General features: G+C 37.0%; 1 protein-coding gene across 1 annotated transcript in view; it reads left to right on the forward strand.

Moving 5' to 3' along the window:
* Positions 1–19,340, forward strand: part of PIK3C3 (phosphatidylinositol 3-kinase catalytic subunit type 3) — a 124,537-nt gene that overhangs the window by 89,466 nt on the left and 15,731 nt on the right. The window contains exon 23 of the mRNA XM_079109347.1: positions 6,646–6,736. Within this exon, the coding sequence (XP_078965473.1) occupies positions 6,646–6,736 (91 nt within the window). The remainder of the gene's footprint in view (positions 1–6,645; positions 6,737–19,340) is intronic.

The raw sequence follows: 19,340 nt of genomic DNA on the forward strand, positions 1-19,340 counted from the left end.
ATTTAGGACATGGTTCTTAAAATTAAGTAAAAAATGACAGGATTATTTGACTCCAGTGATATTTTAACCTAACTGTGAAAAATGAATTTTTTTAGCCCAACAGAAAACCCTGGTGCAGAAAACATGCCCTCATACTCTTCCAGGTGAAAATGTAATCATCCGTAAGTGAGTTGGGTGTGCATATGGGTTCTGTTACTGTTATTTTTGTTTTTACTCTTTGTAACTTCAGTTACTTATGTTGGACTTGAAATGTAGGCAGTCAGTGTATGTTTATTGAATACTGAGAACTCTCAGTATTTTAAGAGAACCCTCAAAATTTCTGCTTTGAGGTCATGTTCCTGGGTGATATTGATGCTGCTAGTCCAAGAATTGCAGTACTGTATTAATCAGGTTTTCATTTTTTTGCTCTTTCATGATAAACTCAGAATCTTTCATGTGTCACAAACCCTACACCATGCATTTTACAAATGGCTGCATTATTTATGCCTTGGGTGGCAGAAAAACTCAGTTTTACTCTCCAGCAATGGTAAAAGAATAATGAGATGATCAGTGTTCTTTCAGTTTGCTTGGTGATGCAAAAACACTTTCAGAGAAAAGAGAGTTCCACTTTAATATCTGGGATTTTTAATTTAAAATAGTCAAAGCCTATAGAAAACTAGATGGAACCTTGGTGATCTCAGTGACGTGGCAGACAGGGTGTTATGGAATGGTAGCTAGAGAATGTCAAAGGTGTTCTACCGTTTTGAAAAGGGGAAGGAAAACTGTGCTTTATAAACTGTCATTGGTAATGGATTAGTAGCAATTCAGTAGAATGAGGAAACAGAAGCAAGTTATTAATTTGGAGCTGAAGTTAACTTTCTTCAATACAAAGAGAAATCACAAAGGAATTAATCTAAATAATCTTATGCTAGATATTTATGAAGAATTTTTTCTTTTTAAAAACTTCCCTGAATTTTAAGACATACTCTAATATTTTGATAAACACTGCCCCCACTCTCTACCAGTACTGTTGATTTAACCCAGGGTCTCTAACATGCTAGGGAAGTGTTTTACTACTGAGTTATATTCCTAATCCTTTTATTTATTTTGAGACAGTATCTTGCTAAGTTGCCCGGGATAGCCTTGAACTTAACAATCATCCTGCCTTACTGTCCTAAGTAGCTGCAAGTATAGGTATGCCCCACTACACCTGGCTAACATTTTTTTTTTTAGAGGATGGTTCATTTATTAAAAAATTTTCTTGTGGACTAAGAAAATTATATGGTTAGGTTAGAAATACCATTAGAGTCAAATGATCCTGTCATTTTTTACTAATCTTCAGACATGTCCTGAATTTACCAAACACGACTTTACTTCCTTTCTGACTAAAATTTTTATTAATGTCACATACTTTTTTCTCTTCATTAAAAAGCCTTTGGAATATAAGAATTTAACCAGATGGTCAAAAGTTAGTTTGGTATGCCTTTTAAATTAAGTCAGTGAATGTTTACACTTGTGTAGAAGAGAGAACACATTTAATGGTGTGGTGATTTTCATGCAACAGAATATTTTGTCATCTCTTATAAATTAGTACATATTGCACTAGTTCTGAACTCTCATGGCAACAATACTAATACTGAAATGTTTTAAAATCTTATGTGTCTAAAGAGAATATAACTTTTCCTCCTAACCCATGTTTTTGCAAATAGCATGCTAGAGGCTGATAATGCAAAGATGGCCAACATTTTGGGGTAAAAACATCCAATACAAAAATTGGGACTTCAATTAACTATATCAAGTAAGACTCTTACATTATGTCAGGGGTGTTTGATGAGTCATCACATATCTCTCACCTTTCTTCCTTAACTACAATATTTCTACTCCTTGCAGTAGTACTCTTATTAAATCTTTTTACCTAGTTCAGCTAATGTTTGTCATGTTCAAAATGACTAAATGTAGGGGAAGTAGAGCTCAGATATAGTGTGTGACCTTTACATCATGTAAATGAATGTACTTCTCTTTTCAGTAAAGTTTTTTTCCTGAAAAATTTAAGCCATCTTGTGTGTCACTAGTGGGAGCATGATGATTGATGTAAAGTAGGTAAGAAATAGGGTATGTTTTCCTTGAACACTACAGCACACCTACTCCTTTTATAACCTTAGTCTATGGACTCAATTTTGTATGCTTTCTCACCCTGTTATAGTTTAACCTTACTCTTTTATCTTTCAATACTGATTTTAAAGATTCCTTGTACACCTAAAACATATTTTGCTGGGTAGGAGATTAAGTGACTGCCCAACTTCAATATATACTTTTTATTTTAGATATTCTGTCTTAAGTAGAAAATGCAGGTTAATGACAACAATCATGAAAGAAATATACATTATACGTTTTAGTCAGCTTTTTCGCTGCTGTGACTAAATGACCCAACCAGCACAACTGTAGAGGAAGAATAGTTTATTTGAGGGCTCAAGGTTTCAGAGATCCTACTCTATAGAAGGCTGCCTCCATTCCTTAGAGCTGTACGTGAGACTGAACACTAAACATCATGGCAGAAGAGTGTGGCAGAGGGAAGCAGCTCATAGCATCAGGAAGGAGAGAGAGAGGGTTCTACTCTCCAGATATAAAATATTTACCCCAAAGCCACACCTCAATTTCCACCTCCTCCAGCCACACCCTGCCATTTCAGTTACCACTCAGTTAATCCCTATCAGGGGATTAAATCACTGATTGGGTTAGGACTTTTACAGCCCAGTCATTTCTTTCTTAACCTTCTTGCAGAGCTCTTGGGGGACACCTCACATCCAAACTTACGCTTCCTAAAGTCACGTGTTCTAACGTAGGTCCTCACTGTTCATTAAAATTACCTGGGGATCTTGGGCAGTGAGGAAAGGCCTGGGATTGGGATCAGGCCTTAATATGTTTTGAAAATCTCTAAGGTGAATCTATTGGGCAACCAGGTCTGAGCACTTCTGATATATCGCTTTAAAAGGTGATTCTTATATTCTCCTTCCTGTGTATGTTAGATTTCTAAGGATTTCCCCACGACAAAGTGGGAAGAAACCATAAAATCAACAAAGCAGAGCATGAATAGTCAAGAGCTAGTTGAAAGAGCATCCTTATATATATGTATATATCATAATATGAAACAGCTAGCTGTACTGTGCTGATACCACCTCCCTTGTGGCCCTCTCAAGTGAATCTTTTTTCCTTAAGAGAAGGGTTTGGTGCTTGGTGCCCCTATCTCCCTATTACTACTTTTAATCCATTTCTTCATTTGAAAAGCATAGACAGAACTTTATTCAAGATGACACTGTCAGATAGATCTACTGCTAACTGCCATCTGCTTACCTCTGCATCTCTGTCATTGTGTGAAAACTTTCATTGTCATCCTCATGACTCCTGCCGTGGCTTCAGCATCTACCTGGGGCTGCCCTGCTGGGCTTGTCTTCCTCATTTAGAGACCGCCTTGGCCATTCCTTCTAATCAATAATGGTAAATTTATCTCTCTAAAATCTTAATCCCTAACTTTATACTCTAAGCAAGATTTTGTGTCCTTTAAGCTTTTTTAAAAAAACTTTTTTATTCTTTTATAAGACAGGGTATCCCTATGTTGCCCAGACTGGTCTTGAACTCTTGGGATCAAGCCGTCCTTTCTTCCTCAGCCACCTGAATAGCTGGGACTACAGACACATGCCACTGTTCCATTTCTCAGCTCATTTTTAATTGAGCTCTGCTTTCTGTAATTCTTCTACTTCATTGATACGTTGTCTCATCAGCCTACCACCACTGTATAATCTACCTTATATTTTCATTTTTTTTCTTTTCCCCCTAAAGTTTATAACCTAAGAGTACAGTCACTCTTACTGGCCTTCCTCTAAACCCTCTCTGGCAGTTTTGTCCAGTCCTGTTCCTTCATCTGCTGAAACCCCAACTCCGGTCAGAACTATCTACCTTCCTACTTCATGTGTCCAGAGGAGCAACTCTATGCCACTGAAGAAAATCCCAACAGTCATCATATTCTACCACTGAGTTTTAAATCACTGGGGCTATTTTGAACTCCCTTTACCCTGGAGGGCACATTTTGGCAATGTCTGGAGACATTTTTGGTAGTGACAGCTGGATTAGTAGGCATTGAGTAGGAGAGGCCAGGATTATTGCTGAACCATGACTCTCTGGTCCTGTTTCTCCATGCTCCTCCACAGCAAACCTACATTCTGACTCTACTAACCCCTTTTCTTTCTTCTGCCTTCTGCATAAGGCTTCCATTCCTATTCTGGTAGTAAAACTATTTTTATCAAAGTGAATACCAAATACTTATACCAATTCCAGTAGGCACTTTGCTTACTAGCAACTTTTGGCATAATTGACCACCCCTTGTTCCTGAAAACTTTTCTTAGGTTTGGTGTAACCCACTTCCCTCGTTTTGTTTTGCCTGCTGGACACTCCTGTTTCTTCCCTGAATTCTTCCTGCTTTTGCCTTAAATTTTACGTGTTGAACTATATAAAATTTCTTTAACCTTATAGAGGTTTAGTGTTAGATCTTCTCTTTCCATTGAAGTCTTTCCTTGCCCATTTTTATCCAGTCCTGTGACTTTAAGTATGAATCAACTGCTGATGACTTTAAACTAATACAACCAGCCCTGGGAACCCCTTGATATTTATCTAACAGCCTACCTTGACCTATGTACTGAGACATGTAGGCATTTCAAACTCAGTGGGCATAAAATGGAGTTCTTGCTTTCTTGCCTAAAATCCTGTCTTCCTCTATTCAGACTTTGCTGTTTTGATCAGTAACCCTCAGTTACTGAGGCTAACTCCTTGGCAACATTCTGTTCCTCTGTCTTTTCACCCCACCTCCACTCAGTCAGTCAGCAAGTATGGTCTATTGTATCCCCCAGATGTAGCCCAAGAGTTTCTATGTTGCATCTTTTCCAACTGAAAGCTTGTGTTTTGGTTTCCCTACCTCCATTCATATTTCCCATAAGATGGCTAGGCTGAAATTTTTTAAAAACTGTGTATTAGAGTACATCGTTCTACCCTTCAAACTCAGTTGCTTTTCAGTGCATTTAGAGTAAAACGTGCCTTTTTAAGATGTTCCTTCTCCCAACCCTGTCAGTTTCTGACCCTTTCCCCTGGGTGATTTTCCTCTTAAAAATCTTTCTGTCAGTAAACCAGGCATAAAATTATCTTCTTTATCAATTTATTATGTGAGTCTCCACCCTTCTCCACAGTGTAAATTTCATGAATGTGAGGACCTTGTTTATTTTATACACTACTATATCCCTAGTGCCTAGATGGTATATATTGTATTTTTGGGTAAATGAATAAAATTATTATATGAATAGAAATGGGATATCTGCAGTGTGTTTTTATCGGTCCCACAGGAAATCAGTAACTTAAAGTTAGGTTAAAGCTATTTAGTTTTCATCATAACCACTTTTTAAGAGTTTAAGTGGGTTTGGGCCAATTTGATTACAAGACTGTATCAAGTTAGAAGTTTTCATTTTAGTTCCTCTTAATTTTCATAGGCAAAATAAAATTCAGAAATAATGGTAAAATAGGTAATTAAAAATCATACATTGATAGCCATTTTGTATTCAAGTTCCATTATCTTTATAGCTCAAGTATTAAACTGCTTCTGAGTAACAACTTGCACATTTTTTATCGTAGATACATTACTCTGTTAAAGATACTATGTACCTAGCCTCCAACTTCTGTTCCCTAGAAAAGACAAAACTAGGCACTTATATTGACACTTTCTCTGAGAATAACCAAAAAAAAAAAAGCCTTCATTGCTTAAAAATCAAAGCTTATTGTACTCATGTTCATCCCCACTGGCAAACTTGAATTCTTTTTCTATCACAGTCAAGCTAATAAGAAGGGCCAACCCAGCATAAATGCTCCAGGGGTTAGTGTTGTGGAGCAGGAGCTGGGGTGTGCCTGGAGTAGAGTGACTGACACCACTCGAAGGCTCCACCTTCACACATGTGCATTTGGAATAAGTAGCATACTTTTTCTGTGTTCGAGGGAAAAAGAAAAGTTTGAGAACCAGTAAAGACTTAGTACTTGTTAGAGACAAGCATGTCCAAAGATATTACTTACCAGTTTTAAAGCAGTGGAGTACTAACAGATTTTCCTTCATTTAGCACTACTTATATTCAGACAGCCACTGTAGTTCCTGTCATGATTCATATCCCTGGATACTCACATGTGACTCATGGAATGATATTATTTTCCTCTCATTTTGCCATGATATAATGAGGTAATCTTAGGAGAACAAATACATATTATCTAACAAAGACAGATCTTCAGTAATATAAAGTACTAATTAAATAGGATGAGGATTCTTCTCAGATCCTGTCTGAAAAGCATATACTTTCTTAACAATGAAAAGAATGTCATTATTAGATGGTTACTCCAAAAGTCTATTCCACAGTGACCTAGAAATGATACTGTACAAACACCCAGGATAAGGTTGTTTTCAAGGCTTGTTGTTATTAAGATAGTTAATGAAGAATCTCATATTTTCCACTGAAGTAGTAGTAGTCATAGAGATCCAAGTACCACCACTTATAGAAGTCTTCTTAATGTGGCAAAGAAATGCCAAATTCTAATTCAGTGCTGTTTTTTTTTTTTTTTTTTTTCTCCCCTGCTCTCCTTTAGGTATTCAAATCTGATTTTGAACTTGTTTTCTTTGATGGTTGATGCAAACATTCCAGATATTGCTCTTGAACCAGATAAAACTGTGAAAAAGGTAAGTTTTGTACATTTTCAGATATCATTTTTAGTCTTCATATGTTAAAAAAAAAGTTAAGGTTTTAGCAACCCACTTTCCCTTATTGTACCAGCCTGTGGGTTATTAAAGAGCATAAACTAAGAGACCTTTTATATGATTTTTTTCAAATTTTAGAATGCAGTAGTCTCTCAAGTCCTCTGCAACCAGTGCTGTTCTCCTCCCTTGCTTGTTCATGCCAAGGTATCAGGAAGAGGTCACCATATCTGGAGAGACAGTTTATTACTACAAGTGTTGCTCTTTGTCCTTAAAAGTTTAACTCTTCCTTTAATATTCCAAATAAGACTAATGCACTCCCAAGAAAAACATGCTGATTTTAATATCATATAGGAGAAAAAAGCCACTTTTTATCCTTTCCATTCATACCTTTGGTTAATTTTTGTTTGTTTTTGTTTTTACTGTGTCAAAAGTGTAGAGACTTCTTTATTTAAAAACTCAGCCTGAAAAGAGAACAGTAAAGGGAAGCCATCATGTAGACAGTTAAGCACAGGTATCTTACCTTGAATTCTAACAAGCAAGGGGAGGAAAGGCAATGGATTTGAAGGTTCTTACCTGAATTAATTTCTCATTCTCTAAATCATTGAAAGGAAAGCAATAAGAAAAGCACACTTTTTATCCAAAGGTAACATAAGATGTTAAATATCAATATGATTATCAATATTAAACTTCAAAGAAAGATAGTATCGTTTTTCAACTTGTAGAACTATAAAAATCACTGAAGGGTACTGGCACTCTCAGGTGAGAGTTGATCTGGTATTTGGAAAATTATAAGGAGCACCTTAACGTTCTAATTTCTAACATAACTAACTTTGAACAATATTAGATACCACTGTAACTGAACATAAAGGAGAGTAATCTTTTTCCTAATTTTATACATCATTAGCAAGCAGTGAGGAATTTTAATATAAATATTTTATTATATAACCATTTTGGGAAAGTACGCTTTTATTAAAATACCTTTTTTTCTTTCTTTTTTCTTTTCAATAGCACACTTACTTTTTCCATTTATTCCTTTTTCCGGCTAGTACTATTCAATAAACATTTATTTTTTTCCTTCAGTAAAAAATATTACTTACCACACTACTTTTTGGCATGTCCTATTTTTTAATCATTTTATTTATTTTTTTTATTGACTAAAGCTCATCTATCAGGAAATATAATTGGTTGATGAAAATTTCTTTAGCTATAATCAATGACTCTACTATTTCAGTGGTTGTTGCTTTTTTTTTGTTTGAATCTGTTATATTCAGGGTCTATTTGCTGTTTATTTTAAATCCATTTATCTTAAGTCTGTCATATGTTCACTTTTCCTTGACTGCAGAATGTTCAAAAGTCATTTACTGAAAGTTCTAACAGTATTTGTCAAACTGAGTGAGACAATTTCTTTGCTAGTTAAGCAGTTTTCTTCTGCTTCTTATTAGATCCATCTCTGTCTATTTTAGGAAGTCCTAAGAGTTCCCCCTTGTTATCAGCTATCTTTTAGAATTGTCTTTTAAAACATGAAGCAATTCATTTCGTAAAAGCAAAGAGCAAAAGCACATTCATTAGTCATTTTTCTTTTTGACGAGTGTTCTCTAGTTGTTTATTATGGTTTCAGCTAAATAAATCTTTTTATTTAAAAAAGTATTTTAGCATATTGTTTCTGAAAAGGGTATTATAAAAATTTACTTTCTGATGTTTTATCAAGAATCTGAAGTCATCAATTTTAGCATGAACTTGGAATTTAAATCATAATATTGAAAAATTTTACTGGGATTGGCTAAAATTTATGTTGAATATTGGTTGACTTTTTCAAGAAATAGATTTTTGTGCTTTGATGAAATTATGATTGCTAATACTACAATGTTACTAATTGGAAAATTTTCACATTGGCCTCATAAATCAAAGCCAGCTAGAGAAACAAAGTAGTGTTTATCTTCAAAGAAGTACAGATTATTAATATTATTTCAGTGGTCATAAAAACATGGCAGTAATATTTTCCTGTATCATTTTAACTTACTACTTAATGTAGTTAGTAATAAGTTAAAAAATTTCTATTTAAACAAGTTATCTGTGCATGACATTTTTGTTAATCAGAATTGTTTATATTTTGGAAAACATGGTTGCCCAAAAATTTGAGATGGAGTTGACGGGGTTTAAAAACAAAGTATGGTACCTTGGCATTTAAGAAAATACAGAAGCAGGAAGGTCACTCTCTGACCTCCAACCATTCTGTGCTAAAGCAGGCCATAAAAGAATTCTCTTGCCAAAAATAGGTCATAAGACCCTATTTTCAGAGGGGGCTGTTCCAAACCTTTTAAAAAGAAATGTTGTATAATGATGCCAAGAAAAATCTTCAGAGAGCCCTTGCTAAGCTTCCTTCGTTTTGTTACCATTATATCTTACCTTTTTTTTTTTTCTTTTTGTCTCTTTGTGTCTTCGTTTTCTGCAGGCTCCTATGTTGCATAAAGCATTATATTATATATTATAAATAAAATTATATTCTTTTGTTAATATTTTGGGGTGGGGGAGAATACTGATAGTTTAACTCAAGGGCACTTTACCTCTGTGCTACCTCTCCAGCCCTTTTTTTTGTTTTGTTTTTCATACAGAGTCTTCCAAAGTTGCCCAGGCTGGCCTCAAATTTGAGTCCCTCCTACCTCAGCCTCTCCCATCACTGGGTTTATAGGCCTGTGCTCTCTCACCCAGCTAATATGTTTTTTTATGTAGATATCACAGCCATGAAACTTGTGATGGGTGAGAAATCTTTTCTCCCTCTATAGGATCAAAATTTTAAACATAAGTTATCTGTTACAAACATTAATTGCGTGATAATTACTTTAGTGTGTCATGCAATGCTTAGTTCTATAAGACACTCAGAAAATTACTTTAATTCTTTAAAGCTAATCATTTATATCAAAGGTCTCCAGCAAAAGTATCTAATAAAAATAATACATATTGTTAAAAACAAAGTATTGTGCTGCTAGTATAACTAAAATATAATAGATAATTTTCAGCAATGAGCAAATCAATCTTATTAGTTTAGTGTGTAAATATAATACTTATGGTTCTTATAAATAGTAGCAAGTATTTATGAAATATTTAAGTCATGTACAAATGTAGATGTTTACAGAATAATTATTCATTACTCTAGTGTCGTTCACATTTAACATACGTTAACATTTTACCCTCTTTACATTAGATCCTATTGTATTAATGAATGAAAATGCTGTACCTAGTATTATGTTGTGCCCATTCACATTTTTCTAATAAAGGTAAACATTTTTCTATAGTTTGAGCATAATTTTCCTTCAAATATGTTGAATACTTCATTCATTCACTCAACAGTATTTTTTAGCTATCTGTTATCTGTGAAGCACTGTCATAGTGTATTTATTATTAAAAAAAAAAAATAATGAAATGTCCCTGACCTCATGGAACTTATCTTCTAGTTAAAGAAACAGACAAGAAATCAATAAGTAAATACATCTACTATTAGGTAGAGGTCGTTATTCTGGGGGAAACTATAAAGGAATGGAAATGAATTTTGAGTTGAAAGTGACAATGGAGAGAATTTAGATGTGGTGGCCAAGAGAAGATATGAACTGTTTTGGGAGAAAATTCCAAGGAGATATTTCCTGTGGTCCATAGATAAGATTTCTTGTAAACTTCTGTAACACTAGGAGATGAAGGAACCTTAGAATATTTGATATTTAAAAAATATGTATTCTCTACCAATTATTAAATTTGCTACTGGGGATAGTGTAACTGAAAGAAAAGTTACCTTCAAGGAATTTTAAATCTTCTTTGCCTTTTTGTATGACTCTATTCAGGAACATGAACAAAGCAATAAAGAGAAGACCTAGTCCAGTTAATAAGCATATAAACATGATCACTTAACCACCAGTGCTTTTTGATTCATGGTTCCTTTACTTCAATAATTAAAAAGAAATCTTTTAAATTATGGTAACAAGTTTATTCAGAGTAATTTTAGGTAATACTGTTTTGTTCTGAAGAATTAAATGGTATGTTCCTCTAAATTTATGTCATACTAAACTTTAAAACAAAGGATTTAAATTAAACAGCTACAAAATAGCTGAGGATCTATTTCAAATGACCTGTAAAGTTAAATGACCTTTGATGCAGATTAGCAGTTATACAAACCATAGTGTCAACACTGATGGATTTTGGCAATGTACGGTTTTTAGATTTTTTTGTTTTGTTTCCTCATTAGTAATAAGTCATACGTTTTACTTCAAACAATTTTCAGCATTCTTTTAGCAGTAGTTGGATGGGAGTTCAGTTTTCATCATTTTTTTAAAAAAATTACTCTATTTTAAATTCTTGTTTTTATTTAAGTAAGGGATTTTTTTGTTTAATTTTAATGAAGTGTAGTTAATAAATGAATTCATTAAGAAAGTAATGTTTAGGTTGAAACTTTTCATCCTAATGATTCAGATTTGTTCCTTTGTTATAATCACTATGATTAAATTATTTTAAAATTGGTTCTGGAAAACCCTTTTTTCCTAATTAGGATTTTTTGAATAAGAAGAATTTAATGAGTCTGCTTTTCTTATTTTAATGAAAGTTGTTATTGTAGAGATGCTAAACATTAAATTATTTTAAACAAAGATCTTTCTGTGTTAACGTTTAACTAAGTTTTAAGTGTTGTATTTTGAGTTATCTAAGGGTAAAGAAGAGGTATAAAAGAAATCACTGTGTTTTTTATGAAGGACTATATAATTTAGTCTTGTGTTGCAGAGTTTTTTTTTTTTTTTTTTTTTTTTGTATATATTGGCTCATTTTACTTTAAAAAAAAATTCATCAGACATACAACCTCCAGTCAGAGTTTAGAATCAGGATCAAATAGTTTGTTCCCTCATTAGACTGATTTTTAGCCCAACCAAAACATTTGATGTTTGAATTTTCCCCAAGTCTTGTAACTGGTATATTTGAATTTCTACTGGTTTTTTTTTTTTTTTTTTTTTTATTGTAAACAAATGGGATACATGTTGCCTCTCTGTTTGTACATGGCGCAAAGGCATACCATTTGTGTAATCATAAATCCACATACAGTAATGTTGTTTGATTCATTCTGTTATTTTTTTTCCCCTTCCCCCCACCCCTCCCACCCCTCTTTACCCTCTATACAGTACTTTCTTCCTCCATATTTGCCCCCCTCCCTAACCCTAACTCTAACCCTAACACTAACCCTTCCCTCCCCCCCATTATGTGTCATCCTCCACTTATTAGCGATATCATTCGTCCCTTGTCTTTTTGAGATTGGCTTATCTCACTTAGCATGATATTCTCCAATTTCATCCATTTGCCTGCAAATGCCATAATTTTGTCATTCTTTATGGCTGAGTAATATTCCATTGTGTATATATACCACAGTTTCTTTATCCACTCGTCAATTGAAGGGCATAGAGGTTGGTTCCATAGTCTGGCTATTGTGAATTGAGCAGCTATGAACATTGATGTGGCTGTATCTCTGTAGTATGCTGATTTTAGATCCTTTGGGTATAGGCCAAGGAGTGGGATAGCTGGGTCAAATGGAGGGTCCATTTCAAGTTTTCTAAGGAATCTCCACACTGCTTTCCAGAGTGGCTGCACTAATTTGCAGCCCCACCAGCAATGTATGAGTGTACCTTTCTCCCCACATCCTCGCCAACACCTGTTGCTTGTATTTTTGATAATCGCCATTCTAATTGGGGTGAGATGGAATCTTAGGGTGGTTTTGATTTGCATTTCTCTTATTACTAGAGATGTTGAACATTTTTTCATATGTTTATTGATTGCTTGTACATCTTCTTCTGTGAAGTGTCTGTTCATTTCCTTAGCCCATTTGTCAACTGGATTATTTGAATTCTTGGAGTAAAGATTTTTGAGTTCTTTATAGATTCTGGAGATTAGTGCTCTATCTGAAGTATGATTGGCAAAGATATTCTCCCACTCTGTAGGCTCTTTCTTCACATTACTGATAGTTTCCTTTGCTGAGAGAAAGCTTTTTAGTTTGAATCTATCCCAGTTATTGATTCTTGCTTTTATTTCTTGTGCTATGGGAGTCCTGTTGAGGAAGTCTGGTCCTAGGCCGACATGTTGAAGATCGGGACCTACTTTTTCTTCTATAATCTGCAGAGTCTCTGGTCTGATTCCGAGGTCCTTAATCCATTTTGAGTTGAGTTTTGTGCAGGGTGAGAGATATGGGTTTAGTTTCATTCTGTTGCATATGGATTTCCAATTCTCCCAGCACCATTTGTTGAAGAGGCTATCTTTTCTCCATTGCATATTTTTGGCGCCTTTGTCTAGTATTAGAAAGTTGTATTTCTTTGGGTTTGTGTCCGTGTCCTCTATTCTGTACCATTGATCTACCTGTCTATTTTGGTACCAGTACCATGCCGTCTTTGTTACTATTGCTTTGTAATAAAGTTGAAGTTCGGGTATTGCGATACCCCCTGCTTCATTTTTCCTGCTAAGGATTGCTTTAGCTATTCTGGGTTTCTTATTCTTCCAGATGAATTTCATGATTGCTTGCTCTATTTCTGTAAGGTACGTCATTGGGATTTTAATTGGGATTGCATTGAATCTGTATAGCACTTCTGGTAGTATGGCCATTTTGATAATATTAATTTGGCCTATCCAAGAACATGGGAGATCTTTCCATCTTCTAAGGTTTTCTTCGATTTCTTTCTTTAGTGTTCTGTAGTTCTCATTGTAGAGGTCTTTTACCTCTTTTGTGAGATTGATTCCCAAGTATTTTATTTTTTTCGATGCTATGGTGAATGGGGTAGTTTTCATAATTTCTCTTTCTGAGGATTCCTCACTTCTGTATAAAAATGCATTGGATTTATGAGCATTGATCTTGTAACCTGCCACTTTACTGAATTCACTTATGAGTTCTAAGAGTTTTCTGGTGGAATTTCCTGGTTCCTCTAAGTATATAATCATATCATCCGCAAATAGGGATAGTTTGAGTTCTTCTTTTCCTATTCGTATTCCTTTAAATTCCTTGGTCTGTCTAATTGCTCTGGCTAGAGTCTCAAGAACGATATTGAATAGGAGTGGTGAAAGAGGGCATCCCTGTCTTGTTCCAGTTTTTAGGGGGAATGCTTTCAGTTTTTCACCGTTTAGAATGATATTAGCCATGGGCTTAGCATAGATGGCCTTTACAATGTTAAGGAATGTTCCCACTATCCCTATTTCTTCTAGTGTTTTGAGCATGAAGGGGTGTTGTATTTTATCAAATGCTTTTTCTGCATCTATTGAAATAATCATGTGGTTCTTGACTTTAAGTCTATTGATACGGTGAATTACATTTATTGATTTCCGGATGTTGAACCAACCTTGCATCCCTGGGATAAAACCCACTTGATCGTGGTGCACTATCTTTTTAATATATTTTTGTATGCGATTTGCTAAAATTTTATTGAGAATTTTTGCGTCAATGTTCATTAATGATATCGGTCTGAAATTTTCTTTCCTCGATTTATCTCTGTCTGGCTTGGGTATCAGGGTAATATTGGTTTCGTAGAATGAGTTTGGGAGGGTACCCTCCTCTTCTATTTCATGGAATACTTTGAGAAGTATTGGAATGAGCTCTTCTTTAAAGATTTTGTAGAACTCGGCTGAGAACCCATCTGGTCCTGGACTTTTCTTTGTTGGTAGGCTTTTGATGACCTCTTCTACTTCATTACTTGAAATTGATCTATTTAAATTTTGTATGTCCTCCTCGTTCAATTTAGGCAATTCATATGTCTCTAGAAACCTGTTGATGTCTTCGAAATTTTCTATTTGGTTAGAATATAGATTTTCAAAATAGCTTCTAATTATGTTTTGTATTTCAGTCGTGTCTGTTGTGATATTTCCTTGTTCATTCCGAATTTTGGTGATTTGGGTTTTCTCTCGTCTTCTCTTTGTTAGAGTGGCTAAGGGTTTATCAATTTTGTTTATTTTTTCAAAGAACCAACTATTTATTTTGTCAATTTTTTGTATAGTTTCTTTTGTTTCAATTTCGTTGATTTCAGCTCTGAGTTTAACTATTTCCTGTCTTCTACTACTTTTGGTGTTGGTCTGTTCTTCTTTTTCTAGGGCTTTGAGCTGAAGTGTTAGGTTGTTTATTTGTTGATTTTTACTTCTTTTATTGAATGCGCTCCATGAAATAAATTTTCCTCTAAGTACTGCTTTCATAGTGTCCCAAAGATTTGATATGATGTTTCTTTGTTCTCATTTACCTCTAGGAATTTTTTAATTTCCTTCCTAATATCTTCTGTTATCCATTCATCATGTAATAGCATATTGTTTAATCTCCAGGTGTTGGAGTAGCTTCTGTTTTTTACTGTTTCATTTATTTCTAACTTCAAACCATTATGATCTGATAGAATACAAGGTAGTGTCTCTATCTTCTTGTATTTGCTTACATTAGCTTTGTGGCATAATATATGGTCTATTTTAGAGAAGGATCCATGTGCTGCTGAGAAGAAAGTGTATTCGCTCTTGGTTGGATGGTATATTCTATAAATGTCCGTTAAGTCTAAATTATTGATTGTGTTATTGAGATCTATGGTTTCTTTGTTCAATTTTTGTTTGGAAGATCTGTCCAGTGGTGAGAGAGGCGTGTTAAAATCACCTAGTATTATTGTGTTATGGTCTATTTGGTTTCTGAAATTGAGAAGGATTTGTTTGACATACATGGATGAGCCACTGTTTGGGACATAGATGTTTATGATTGTTATGTCTTGCTGATTTATGGTTCCCTTAAGCAGTATGTAATGTCCTTCTTTATCCCTTTTGACTAGTTTTGACTTGAAGTCCACCTTATCTGAAATGAGGATGGATAGCCCAGCTTTTTTGCTGAGTCCATGTGCATGGTATGTTTTCCCCCATCCTTTCACCTTTAGTCTATGTGTATCTCTTTCTACGAGGTGAGTCTCTTGCAGGCAACATATTGTTGGATCTTTCTTTTTGATCCAATCTGCCAGTCTATGTCTTTTGATTGATGAGTTCAGGCCATTAATATTCAGGGTTATTATTGAGATATGATTAGTATTCCCGGTCATTTGGTTCATTTTATTTATTTATTTATTTATTTATTTATTTAGAGACGACTTGGTTCTTCCTTTATTTGACAATTCCTTTAGGATGGTTCCTCCCATTGCTGATTTGTTTCTTTGTTTTTCATCTCTTCCTCATGGAATATTTTGCTGAGAATGTTTTGTAATGCTGGCTTTCTTTTTGTAAATTCTTTTAGCTTTTGTTTATCATGGAAGGATTTTATTTCATCATCAAATTTGAAGGTAAGTTTTGCTGGGTATAAGATTCTTGGTTGGCATCCATTTTCTTTCAGGGCTTGAAAAATGTTGTTCCAGGCCCTTCTAGCTTTTAGGGTCTGGATTGAAAAATCTGCTGATATCCGTATTGGTTTCCCCCTGAATGTAATTTGATTCCTCTCTCTTGCGGCCTTTAAAATTCTGTCTTTATTTTGTATGTTGGACATTTTCATTATAATGTGCCTTGGTGTGGGTCTGTTGTAATTTTGTATATTTGGAGTCCTATAAGCCTCTTGTACTTGATCTTCCATTTCATTCTTCAGATTTGGGAAATTTTCTGATAGTATTTCATTGAATAGATTGTTCATTCCTTTGGTCTGTTTCTCTAAGCCTTCCTCCATTCCAATAATTCTCAAATTTGGCCTCTTCATGATATCCCATAGTTCTTGGAGATTCTGTTCATGATTTCTTACCATCTTCTCTGTTTGTTCAACTTTGTTTTCAAGGTTAAATATTTTATCTTCAATGTCTGATGTTCTGTCTTCCAGGTGTTCTATTCTATTGGTTATGCTTTCTATGGAGTTCTTAATTTGGTTTATTGTTTCCTTCATTTCAAGGATTTCTGTTTGGTTTTTTTTCAATATCTCTAACTCTTTATTGAAGTGATCTTTTGCTTCCTGTATTTGCTCTTTTAACTGTCGATTGGTGCGATCATTCAGTGCCTGCATTTGCTCTTGCATCTCGTCATTTGCTTCCCTGAGCATTTTAATTATGTACATTCTGAACTCCCTTTCTGTCATTTCTTCTGCCATGCTGTCGTTGGGTTTCATTTATGTAACATCTAGATTTGTTTGCAGCAATTTCTTTCCTTGTTTTCTCATATTGTTCAGGTATCAGTTGACCGCTGTGATATTGCAGATTTCCTCTATTGTCTTATAATATCCCTGAAGATTCCTATTATATCCCCTCTTAGTCTTCAGTAGCCTGAAATCTTGGAGGAAGTTGATAATGCAGTGCTCCACAAGGGAGCTGACTCCCTAGGGGTGGTGGCCTTCTGGTGGGGTATATTCCCTGCTAGTGGGCAGAGGTACCTTCACTTGCTGATGAATGGTCATCCAGAAGGGAAGTAGGTTATGGGCTGATGCAAGACCAGTTTGGGCCTGTGTCTCTGATTTTACGGTCCTTTTGGGAGAACCTCACCCAACAGGGAGGAGTCACCCGGTGGGGAGGTCTCGCTGGTCGGTTTTCCTCCCAGAGGTTCCGTTCAATTCACAACTAACGCCTGGGCTGGGCAGCCTTCTTCTGCAATGTTCCCAGGGACCCGAACCTATCTCCTGGGCCTGGAAGCCTCACCCTTCGCAAACTAATCTCCTTCGGCTGCCTCTCCTCAGAGAAGCTGCCTGCAGTCCTGGAGCCTTTGCTCTGCCCCTCAGTTTGTCTGTGGGGCCCTTCCACCAAGAAGCCGTCTAGGACCCTGCTCTGCACTTTTCGCCTGGCTATGCGGCCCCTCCTCTGAGCAGCCACCTGGAGCCCCTTACAATCGCTCCAAGTCCCAGTGACCCGCCACACGCCTTTTCCTCTGGCAGCCACCTGTTGTTCCGTGCGGTCGCTCTAAGACCAAGTGACCCACCACGCACCACTTTCTCCACCAGGCAGTCACCCAGAGATCTGGTGCGTCACGAGTCCCAAGAACTCACTGTGCACCTTCTTGTCCCGACTGCCTCCCGTAGCCCTGGTGCAGTCACTTCGAGCCCAAGCACCCCGCCGCGCTCCTCCTCCTTCTCCAGACAACCCCCCTATGTTCAGGAGCGGATGCTCTGGGACCAAACCACTCACCACGCTGTTCCACCGGATAGCCGCCCAGAGCCCTGGCGCAGCTGCTCCAATTCCAAGCGACGTGCCGAGCCCGTATTTCTCCTTCTCCTCTGGGCAGCCCCCTGTGTTCAGGGGTGGTCACGTTCAGTCCAAACAGCTCACCAAGCACCTTCTCCTTTGGGCAGCCTCCCAGAGCGCGGGTGGGTTGCGCCGAGTCCAAGCGCTGTGGTGAACAGTCCCCTCTCCAATGCTCCCAGCTGTCTGCGATCACTGCTCCGGCGGGGGGAGGGGCGCCTCGCCGGCAGTTCTACTTTGCAGAGATCCCTGCTTTCGGGGCTACCGCCCCGTCCGGGACGCCTGCCCAGTGGGAAACACTCACCCGGCTGCTTTGAGTTGGTCCCAAGTCTCTCAATATCTCCTTTTCTTGAGTCCTGAGTCCACGCTGCTCCTCCGGATAGCCGCCCGGAGCCCTGGCGCAGCTGATCCAATTCCAAGTGACGTGCCGAGCCCGTATTTCTCCTTCTCCTCTGGGCAGCCCCCTGTGTTCAGGGGTGGTCACGTTCAGTCCAAACAGCTCACCAAGCACCTTCTCCTTTGGGCAGCCTCCCAGAGCGCGGGTGGGTTGCGCCGAGTCCAAGCGCTGTGGTGAACAGCCACCTCTCCAATGCTCCCAGCTGTCTGCGATCACTGCTCCGGCGGGGGGAGGGGCGCCTCACCGGCCGTTCTACTTTGCAAAGATCCCTGCTTTTGGGGCTACCGTACCGTCCAGGACTCCTGCCCCGTCCGGGACGCCTGCCCAGTGGGGGACTCTCGCCCGGCTGCTTTGAGTTGGTCCCAAGGCTCTCTATATCTCCTCTTCTTGAGTCCTGAGTCCTGGAGCAACACGAAACGCAGCCACCCTCTAGTCCGCCATCTTGAATCCCTCCAGAGTTTTGTTTTGGAATAGCATTGTACACCCAAGTAGGTGCAAAGAGTGTACCTGGAAATGCAATTAGAGACAAAATTTAATGTGAGGCGATAACTGGAATATTAAAAGTATGAGGGCTATAATTTAGTGGTAGAGTACTTGCCTGTCATAAGCAAGGCCCAGGTTTTGATCCCCAGCACTGTGGTGGGTGGGGGGCTGGGTAGTGGATAATTGGAATGTTAGGGATGTATGTAGAAAACTTACATTTGTATAGTTCCATTTGGTGCAGAAACTTTAGGCTAATCTATGGCTTTTGTTTTGTTCAATTTCACAACTAATAAATTGTTCCTTAAAAATGAGATTGCCTCTGACCTGTGACAGCCCCATTAGTATACAAGGCAAATGGAAGCAGGGGAAGATCCTTGCTTAGCTGTTCATTCTTCCAGAATCTGGTCTGGCAATGGAGTAAAGTAACAGATCAGAGATGGAATAAGGTGTCTTACCTTCTTCACACTTTGATAGTTGCTAATTATGGTGCCCAAAGTAACAACCTAGAATGTAGTGTTATCTTTGTTGCCAGAAATGAGAAATCTAA

Source organism: Sciurus vulgaris, assembly GCF_902686455.1.
Source record: "Sciurus vulgaris genome assembly, chromosome: 13".
In the NCBI taxonomy this organism is placed as follows: Eukaryota; Metazoa; Chordata; class Mammalia; order Rodentia; family Sciuridae; genus Sciurus; species Sciurus vulgaris.